The sequence below is a fragment of the Pagrus major genome, chromosome 15, assembly GCF_040436345.1.
Source record: "Pagrus major chromosome 15, Pma_NU_1.0".
NCBI lineage: Eukaryota > Metazoa > Chordata > Actinopteri > Spariformes > Sparidae > Pagrus > Pagrus major.
In genome coordinates, this window is record NC_133229.1 from 31,189,198 (window position 1) to 31,199,486 (window position 10,289).

Sequence of the window (10,289 nt, forward strand, 5' to 3'; positions counted from 1 at the left end):
AACAGACGGTTCCGTTTGATCAACAAGGTTCTGAACGATTTTAATTCTAACAGCAGAAACAGATTAAAGTCTGTTTGTCTCATCTGATGTGACCCACAGCGCCTCCTGCTGGTTCGGTTCTGGTATTAATAATCCTCCAGTGAGATTATTGTACAAGCATGATTCTGTGTTTGTTGTTGGGATTATTGATCAAATCAAACTTCACTGATTTATTGATTTTCTATCTTCACTGAACAGATTAATAAAAGATCAGTATGTGGAGATCATTTTAAACAGGAAGTCAGTTTAATCTATAAATGTGATCAGACGTCATCAATGTGCTTCAGTTTGATATTTGTGTTTTGTGTTGAGCTGCTGATTCATGTGACATTAATTAAATTAATTTCAAATAAATAAATACTGACAGTGTGAATAAAATCATATCATGATTATATATAATATAATATAATATAATATAATATCGTTATTCTACCTGATTATTGTTTTTACATCAGACAGGATTTAGTAAAACTAAACGATCATAAAGAATTTCATCTTTTTCTTTCATACAACATATTTATGAAGAAAAAATGTCAACACAATGTTGAATCTGACCCTTTAAATAAAGCTTCGTGTTTATGTCTGTTATTATTATTATTATGTTTTATTTTGGCTTATTTATTTATGTATTATTATTTATTTTGATAAGTGGATCGATAGATAATGATTAAAATAGACAAAACAATCTTTGAATATAAATAAATAGAAGAATCTGAGAGTTAAAACGAGACTTTATATTTTTACGTGTTGTGACGTCATTTATGTTTAAATTGAGAAACAAATGGTTGAAAATAAATTAATAAATATTTGTTGTAATAATTCAAATTGTCTCATTTTTGTTGTTTTTGTTGACTCGTGTTATTTTTCTGTTATAAATAAAGTTCCTCATTTAAAAAACAAACAAAAAAACCTGTTTTGCGTCAGGCGTCAGTTTTGTTCCGGCGTCGTGACGTATCCGGAAGTGTCTGATGAGCAGCTGCAGCTAGCAGCGGCTAACAGCTCCGAGCAGAGAGACACAGACAGACGGACGGACAGGTAAGACACTGAACGCCTCACCTGGAGGCTTTAGTCTTCTTCTTCTTCTTCTTCTTCTTCTTCTGTTGGTCATAAATCAACACACAGCAGCAGAAGAAGAGTTTTAATAACCGGAGAGAAAACGAGTCAGAAACAACCAGCTGTTAGCTTCATTAGCTGTTAGCCGCTCCAGCTGTTCTCCATCATCACCATCTTCATTATAATGTACCTGCTGACAGCCCGGTTCATCAGAGCGGGAATAGAACCGACAACCTGCGGACTGCCTGGCTTAAGCCACCGGAAACACTGACGCTAACGCAGCTGTTAGCTTTAGCGGTTAGCTTAAAGAATCAAAGTGGTTCCCTCACAAACATCCTCCATGTTGGTTTTCTTCTTCCCTTCAACAGCTGTTTCTGTTTCTGATCATTGATTTTACAGCTGCATCGTCTTTATTGATCATCAGTTCATCTGATCAGACTGATATCGATCTGCATCTTTGTGAAGGAGATGTTTTATTGAAGCCTGAACAGCTTTAAACAAGACAGGCAGCTCACTGAGAGCACAGACATCAATAATCGGTGAACACATCGATCAGCTGTACCGATCGATCAGCTGTAACGATCGATCAGCTGTACCGATCGATCAGCTGTAACGATCGATCAGCTAAAGAGGAAAATACTTTTCTGATATTTTTAGAGGCTTAAACATTTCACAAGATCAACAGGAAGGAAAGACTTTTAATTTGTATTTTTCTCTCTCTCTCTCCCCCCCTCTGTCTCTCCCCTCTCCCCCTCTGTCCCTCCCCCTCTGTCTCTCCCCTCTCCCCCTCTGTCCCTCCCCTCTCTCCCCCTCTGTCTCCCCCCTCTGTCTCCCCTCTCCCCCTCTGTCTCTCCCCCTCTGTCTCTCCCCTCTGTCTCCCCCCTCTCTCCCCCTCTGTCTCTCCCCTCTCTCCCCCCTCCCCCTCTGTTTCTCCCCCTCTCTCTCCCCTCTCCCCCCCCTCCAGGTCAGTCTGTGGATGGAAGTGTGGAGCTCGGCGATGGGACCGGAGAGAGTCTTACCGAACTCTGAGGACGAGTTGGGGGAGGACGAGCGTCCGGGGGAGGGAGGTCTGCTGCCAGTGTGGAGCGGGGGGGAGGGAGGGGGTGAGGAGGAGGAGGAGGGGGGAGAGATGGAGCTGGACGGAGAGGAGGAAGAGGAGGAGGAGAACAGCGGAGGGTATTACTACCAGCCTCTGAACCAGGAGCCGGAGCAGGCCGGGGAGGAGGGGGAGGACAGGGGGGAGGACAACTCCTCCCACAACGAGCAGCTGCAGCAGGTGCAGCACAGGATAGAGGTGAGATCTGCCCGGCAACAGCTGACTCACACACCTGTCTGTCTCTCACTTGTCTGTCACTTGTCTGTCTCTCTCTCACCTGTTTGTCTCTCTCACCTGTCTGTCTCTCACCTGTCTGTCTCTCTCACCTGTCTGTCTCTCACCTGTCTGTCTCTCTCACCTGTCTGTCTCTCACCTGTCTGTCTCTCTCACCTGTTTGTCTCTCTCACCTGTCTCTCTCTCACCTGTCTGTCTCTCTCACCTGTCTCTCTCTCACCTGTCTGTCTCTCTCACCTGTCTCTCTCTCACCTGTCTGTCTCTCTCACCTGTCTGTCTCTCTCACCTGTCTCTCTCTCACCTGTCTGTCTCTCTCACCTGTCTGTGTGCAGGTGATGGGTCTGCACCTCCCTGAAGCTCCTCCCCCTGACAGCGATGAGGAGGAGGACCCTGAGGGAGCGGCGGCTCAGAGGAGTCGAGCCTCCATCCCGATGGACGCAGGTCAGACTCAGAATGTCCTCGACAGGCTGCCGTACCGTCTCTGACTCACTGTTGTGATAAATGTTTACAGTATTATAAAAACATAAATATACCCCTAAGCCTTTCTGAAGTACTTCCTGTCTGCTGACATCACTTCCTGTCTCCCTGCAGACCACGTGGAGCTGGTGAAGAGGACGATGGCGGCCGTGGCGTTGCCGTCTCTCGGCGTGCCGTCGTGGGCCGAAGAGATCTCTGACGACCAGTGGAAGGACATGGTCCAGAACACGCTGCAGAGCCGGCAGAGCGCCGCCGGGCTGCGCCTCGGACGCAGGAGCAACATCAACGGACCCTGAACGCATCACGGACCCTGAACGCACCACCATCACCAACAACTGCAGTGGAACCTGATCACTTCACATACTAACAACAACAACAGACCTTGAACACACCACGACTACTTCAGGGACACTGACAGAGGGTCGGTGATGACAGAGGGAGGCGACCTGAGAGAGTCGACTGATGGACGAGCGAATCACACCTGTTTAATTTAGTTTCATTAAAAATCACCTGAAGCTGCTGAAACTGATTTAAACTGATGATCCCTCAGTTCAGTCTCACAGGCGACTTTATTTACAGTCTGTTGAGACTTTTAGGTCAATAAATAAGATTTATTATTTCTGAAAAACATCTCTTTAAACGGGGAGATAACAGATTATAAACAAACTGCTACACAACAGGAACATGCGGCTAAATGAACGTTTTAAAACAGATGATTGATCAGAACTAACTGACGGGTTCAGCACGGCTTCGTCACAGATCTGTGAGTCTGAGTCACGTTTTAAGATCCTTAAATTAACAAATATCAGAATCAGCTTTAAAAAGTGGAACATATTTAATCATTACATCTGAGAACACGTCACACATTCATGTAACTTAGTTCAAACTTCAGCTAAAAGTGACATTTAATTATTCAGTGTTCAGTTTCTTGCTGTTACCTTCAGTGTCAGAGTTTCTGTCCTCTGATTATTTTCACTAACGATGGAGAGATTAAACCTCGTCCGGCTCAGGTGGTGTCTGCAGCTGGACTCTGGACCTCCAGCAGGCTGTAAACATTCATCATTACAGTCGACAGAGAATAAATCACAACATCTATTCATCACTAAGAATGAGAACTGCAGCTCAGTGACAGAGACAGTTAATTCTCCTGAAACCGTCCAAAACATGTCCGCAGTGTTTTTAAATCAGTCCAGATGAGACCTGACGTCCGGACGTCTGGAGCAGCCGGGTCGTTTTAAATCTCATCAAGTGTTTTATCTTTTTTTTTGTAACAATCAAATCATGTTTGTGAGATGATTTTTATTCTTAATTTGAACAGAAAAGCAGCTTCAAGGTGCAAATAAGATGTTTGTTGTCTGTTAACGTGAGATAAATTCACATCAGTGAGAATTTGAAGACAAGATTGAAGAACACGTGTTCAATGTTCAGCAGATTATAAGTTTTAAGTCCGAGCTCAGATTCAAAACAAACTAAAGAACTTTTTTTTACCCTGATTTTGTCTCTTCAAGCAGAAGATTAATTTTCTGCAACTCAAATGTTCCCATGTGTAACTTTGTGTTGTTTCAGTTCAGATGTTCATGAAAACATTGATTTGCTTCTGACTTCAATCTGATTTCTTAATATTTTACAAACTGAATCTTTTTGACCCTTGTGTGATCCCGTACTCTGCTCCTGTTTTCTTTGCGTTACTGATTCGAAGCTTTAAATTATTTGTCACTATTTTATCAAATGATTAATCGATAATGAGAATAATGAATCGTTAATTGCAAACAAGCCGCTCTCGTCTTCTGTAGAAGGAAACTGATGAGAACTTCCTGTTTGGATTTTCAGTGTAAAGTTCATGTAAGATAAAGTCACATTCCACCTTAAAGCCTTTTATAGAAATGTTGATGTTTTTATTGATTTCATTATTTGATTGTAATTGTTCTGTGTGTGTGTGTGTGTGTGTGCGTGTGTGAAGCAGACACACTGATTGTCAAACATGTCCACTTTATTTCTTTTGATTTGTTCTGTACATACATGAACATCTGTACAAAATCGACTTTCATACCATGTAATGCTCTACCTAATTAAAGTACAACTTATGTACAGGATGACGGGAAGCAGCGTTCAGGTTTTAGTGTCGGGACTCGAGTGGAGAGCTCGCCGCCATGTTTCCTGTTCTGTCACTAACGTGTCGACGTCGAGTCACCGCTGGACAAAAAGACCCTCCTCGTTCTGTCGGAGCTCCTCAGACTTTAATACAGATTTATTATCATCTGGAGATTTGTGTCGCTTTAAAATTCTAAGAAAACTTCATGGAGTTTGGTTCAGATTCCACTTGATCTTGTGGGGATCACGTGTCAGTCGCTTCCTCCCACATTAAAACAGAACAAACAACATTCAGTTTTACCGTCTGGAGGAGTTAAAACATTGAAAATAAACTCTTGGGCCCATGGCGGCCATTTTGTCCAGCGACGACAGAAGTGGGCGGGGCTATCCCACCACTGGAATGGTCATTGATTGACAGCGAATCACACGACGGCGAGTAAAGACCACGTGCAACATAAACCAGCTGACGAGAACGGAAAGATAACAAAAAGGGAGGGGCGTGGCCGGATGTGGGCGTGGTCATGAGTCAGTACACATGACAATATACAGTACAACAATAACTGCAAGCAGACGTCCTGAACAACTTCTCTTTTCATACTTTTTGTTCCTATAAGGAGGATTGTTTCTGCGCTCGCCGCCGTGCAGCGGCTCTCTGCGGCGTTTCTCAGCTTTAAACAATATTGCTAACGAGGTTAGTGAAGCAGCGACAGGTTAGACGGTTACATGTTAATGACGGGCTTCGTTAATTAAAACAAAAAGACGAACACATCAACGCTCACATGGAACATTTTGAATGATTGAATGTGGAATATTAACCATAATTAATCAGCTCGTTACCACTTTAAGTCGTAATATTTTGTGATTTCTTCACGTCACAAAGATGAACTTTTACATTACTGACGCCAGTTTTCTGTCAGCAGCTCTACGTCTGAACATTTACGAAGTACTTTGTGTCGTAAAAACAGAAACTGACTTGACATTTATTATGTTTTTGTGGAAAAATGCACTTTTTAAATGCTTTTTATCAGAACAACTGCATGTGTTGCACGTCAACAACAACGACGAAGATGTTGCACTTTGATTTAAATGAATTTCTCCTGACAAAAATCTGTCGTCTAGTTTGTGATGGAACTTTGACCCGAAGTGTCACAAAAAAGGTTTTCTTTTCACAGGTGAAGTCTGCAGCTGTGACGAGAACATTTGTCTTTGTTTAAAGTCTTCATGGCACAAAATGTGACACAGATCACAGCAGTGAGACAGCAGAGGATCATGGGAGTCTGAGTCTTCAGGGAGCAGAGCAGACAGGAAGGATCGCAGAGAGACGCTTCATCTCAAACATTCAGTTATTTTAATGTGCAACATGAAACATCTGATTTAAGTCCGGCTGGTTTTCTGAGACGATTAGTTTTAAATTTGTTGATTTCAAATTTAAGTTTTCTGCTTTTAAAAATGTGACGTCACCAGGATACTGAACTCCATCTTCAAAACAATCAACTAATGTTTTTATCCTGATCAACATCTGCTCAACATCCACGCTTTTATTTTGGTAGGACAAAACCTAAGATCCACATTTATGTTTACTATAATCTGATTTATTTCAACTTCCTGTCTCATTAATGATCCTGTAACAACTCAGAGACTGAGCAGTAAAATCGTGATAAATTTTGAATGAGGTTTGGTTCAGCAGCCGAACGTTCTGACACACTGCGTCTGTTTGGAGGAAGTTAACCTGTGTGTGAACACCTGAGCTGCTGCCTCCAGGTGTCGGCCAGTCACAGCTCTGCTCTGAGGGACAGGAAGTGACCACAGGAAGTGACCGGCGTGATATTTAAGATCAGATTCAGCAGTCAGGACGTCAGAAACCTGCTGCTGATTGGATAAATGGTGGTGGAACAGGAAGTGTGGGGGGATCCTAAAAAATAAAACTACATCGGTGTTCTGGTGGAGGACGCGTTAAAGACGCAGCGTCCTCGTCTCTCACTTCCTGTCTGCTCTCCGCTGTCTAATAAAATAAAACTCCTCTTTAAATGTGAAGATGAAGTTAAAACAGCAGCGTTGACGTCTGTGACACGACTCATTTCCTGTGGCTGCTTCACGATAAAAGCCTTCAGCTGTGTGAAGCTTTAAACTGAAAGGAGAAGCAGGAAGTGAAGCAGCAGAGACTCTCAGAGAGTCTGAGGAGTGAAAACAATGAAAAACTTTAACTGGAATGATTCAGAAAATAAAACACACCAGGTGGTGTGTTGATGCTCGTCCAGTCGATCGGTCGATTGATCGTTTGTTTGTTTACACTGAAGTGATTGACACTGAAATATTCTGATCAGAAGCTTCTTTAGAGTTTGGAGAATTCCCACGACTCCTGAACGTGTCGCTGTGTTTGACCTTTGACCTGACGAGTGGCGGCGTCTCGTACAGACGAACATTCACACGGGACGTTTTTGTTCTTTAAGTGTTTTCATGCATCTCTTCTCTCATTGGTTTAGACGTGATGATGTCATGACAATAGACATTAAAATAAAACAAACAAACAAACAGGAAGTACATCACGTTGGAATCAAACTCTTGTTCTGCTTTTGCTGGATGCTGATTGGACGTCTACATTCACTGTGTCTCCTCACCATCATCGTCATCGTCATCATCGTCAGTCCACCGCAGGTCCATGCTGACAGGTGATTGGTCAGGTCAGGTGGAGGGGGCGGGGCTCTGGAGTGGAGCTGCTGTCAGTCAGTGAACTCCTCTGTGCTGTGTTCAGGTGTCACAGGACAGACGTGATGTGTTTATGGTCTCCTCCGCTGCAGGAACTTAAAGAGCTGAGAGCTTCACAGAACACAGAACCTGAAGAACCCTGAAGGTTCTACGCTTCGTGTTTCCACTCATTTATAAACAAGAACGTTTCAGATATTCAGAGAGGAGGACAAACGAGGAAGCAGCTGATATTGATTTTCTTTGTTTACATGACGTTGATTATCATTCCTTTATAATAAATGAAACCTTGTGCTGTTTCATTTCCTCCTGAATCAGAAAACAATCGTCTTTGTTTCCTTTGACAGAAGGTGGCGCTGTGTTCAGTCACTGCTCTGCTGCATTATTCTGGAAATACCAACGCTCCCTGAACGTCCCTGTGCTTCCAAACACACGGACAGATAACCTGAAATCAGCTGCGTCCTTCAACACGTCAGTGTTATAAATAAACTTTAGAAGCTGTTTCTAGTAAAAATATAGTTTAAATAAGTAATGAGTGATAATCAGCGATGAGCTGCTGTCTGTGTCTTTATGTCTGTTAAGATCTGTTTGATATTTGCATGACAGCTTTGACGCAGAACAAAGACTGATTGTTGCTTCCTGGTACATTTGTAACCCATGCTTATATAATATATGTACATATATTATTTAATTTAAATCTATGTGTGTAGAGCAATTATACAGTCTCAAACTGTGGAGCTCCCTCTGGAGGTGTGTGGAGGAACCCCAGAAATATTTTTGACAAACATACAGTTAATATTATGAAAATACTGCACAATCTGTGGTCAGAATGTAATTTAAAGTAAATTTTGTCTTTCCTGTAATGTTTTTGTTTCAGACTGGTACGTTGTCACGTTCATGCATGTCATGGACATGTCATCCATGATTAGCTACGAGCGAACCTCAAACTGCGATGACAGAATAATTAGCAGAGGTCAAAGGAAAGGTACAAAAACACGTCAAACGAGGCTGAAGAGAAGTGCGGAGAAGGAAACTGAAGCTGACGACAGTGAGGAGAGCACGAGAGCTAGTGGCTACACAGCACCTGCTAACTTAGCAGAAAATGACCAAAACAGGAAGCTGAACACAGTCAGACGACGCTGCTGTACTTTAACGTTGGTTATAGAGGAGCTGAATATGATCTGAGGCGGTGCACGACGCAGAACGTTTGAGAAACTCTCTTCCACTGTACATGACTGTCATGTCAGTGCTTCAGCTTACAATAAGTGTCATGCTCAAGTCCACAGAACGCCTGTTGAGTTCAGGTCTCTGACTCGGTCTGGTTTGGACAGAAAAGTCTCTTTACGCACAATGTGTGGACACAGTGAGACACCTGTGAGACACCTGTAAGACACCTGTGAGACACCTGGACAACAAATGACTACATGTTTCTGTTTTAACCGTCAGAGAGCAGCTGCATCATCGTTTGTTTGGACGGAGGCTGAAGAGCCTTAATTAACAGGCATTAATTAACAGCTCGTTAAGTTCCTGCAGTGGAGGAGGCCTGTTGGTGATGCATTCAGGGACCTTCAGTCAAACAGCAGCAGATGTTTGGAGAGGGAGGTGTTGGAGGTGTTAGTGCAACATGAAGCAGATGATGTCATCATCACATGACCGCTGACACACGTTGAGACAGCACGTACACAGTGTCCTACTTGTTATCGGCCACCAGGGGTCAGAGGTGAGAAGGTCGGTGTGTTGTTGAACGCAGCGTCAGCTCCGTCCCAATCTGACCCCAGACCAGCCGCTCCACGACACCTTCAACTTCCTCCCCAGAGAGACGGACAGCAGGGGGGCGGAGTCAGGCTCAGCAGGGACCACCTCCCCCGGTCAGAGAGCCTCCTGATTGGCTGTCAGGTACTCCTCGGCTCTCTTGTGAGCCTCCAGAGCTTTGATGGTGTAGACGTCCTGAGGAAGCTCCGACTTCCTCCTCATCAGGACTTTGTCCTTCTTCAGGTCCTTCACACCCTGAGAGACAGACGGAGGGACAGGTTTATTGATTGATTCATTGACTTACTGATTGATCAATTAATTAATTAATGATCATCAGTACCTGTGAGGCCTCGCTCTCCACAGTCTTCTTCAGCAGCTGGATGTCTTCAGCTGTCGGAGTCTCTGTCTCCATCGAGTACACAGCCATAGTACTACTGTCACTGTACAACATGTACTGTAAATACACAGAGTACTACTGTCACTGTACAACATGTACTGTAAATACACACAGTACTACTGTCACTGTACAACATGTACTGTAAATACACACAGTACTACTGTCACTGTACAGGTATTGATTAAAACACAGTACATAATAGAGATGATGCAACACTCTCTTAAAGCAACGGGCTCAGTTATTTTGACCACGCCCCTTTATGAACATAATTTACATTAAAAACAAACATATATTTTTTACCAAACTCTGATGATAAAACATAAGACAGCTGACCTCTTCCTGTGGGTGGAGTCCAGGGCGGAGGGGGTGGAGCTTGTTGCTCTGAAACAAAAGAAGGACACACAATGCTGATATAATAACAATAATAATCACAAAGATATGGCTGTA

The 10,289-nt window shown here is 43.3% G+C and overlaps 2 protein-coding genes across 3 annotated transcripts in view; one reads left to right on the forward strand and one right to left on the reverse strand.

The window, feature by feature from the left end:
* The first annotated feature begins 994 nt into the window (after positions 1-994).
* Positions 995-4,992, forward strand: mea1 (male-enhanced antigen 1). Its single transcript, XM_073481399.1, has 4 exons — positions 995-1,074; positions 2,057-2,386; positions 2,755-2,863; positions 3,014-4,992. The coding sequence occupies exons 2-4, from the start codon at positions 2,069-2,071 to the stop codon at positions 3,193-3,195; spliced, it is 609 nt and encodes a 202-aa protein (XP_073337500.1). The 5' UTR covers positions 995-1,074; positions 2,057-2,068; the 3' UTR covers positions 3,196-4,992.
* A 3,662-nt stretch (positions 4,993-8,654) lies between these two features.
* The window catches only part of ppp2r5d (protein phosphatase 2, regulatory subunit B', delta), a 13,545-nt gene continuing 11,910 nt past the window's right edge, over positions 8,655-10,289 (reverse strand). For both annotated transcript variants that reach the window (XM_073481397.1, XM_073481398.1), the window contains exons 15-17: positions 10,176-10,223; positions 9,786-9,899; positions 8,655-9,700 (exon numbers count right to left, since the gene is read on the reverse strand). In XM_073481397.1, the coding sequence (XP_073337498.1) occupies positions 9,563-9,700; positions 9,786-9,899; positions 10,176-10,223 (300 nt within the window). In that variant the 3' untranslated portion in view covers positions 8,655-9,562. The remainder of the gene's footprint in view (positions 9,701-9,785; positions 9,900-10,175; positions 10,224-10,289) is intronic.

Excerpts from the sequence above, each read along its gene's own strand:
- mea1 (XM_073481399.1), top strand. The coding sequence starts at position 2,069 with ATGGAAGTGTGGAGCTCGGCGATGGGACCGGAGAGAGTCTTACCGAAC. Across the intron at positions 2,387-2,754 it reads AGGTGCAGCACAGGATAGAG|GTGATGGGTCTGCACCTCCC; the intron begins GTGAGATCTGCC and ends GTCTGTGTGCAG. Across the intron at positions 2,864-3,013 it reads CTCCATCCCGATGGACGCAG|ACCACGTGGAGCTGGTGAAG; the intron begins GTCAGACTCAGA and ends GTCTCCCTGCAG.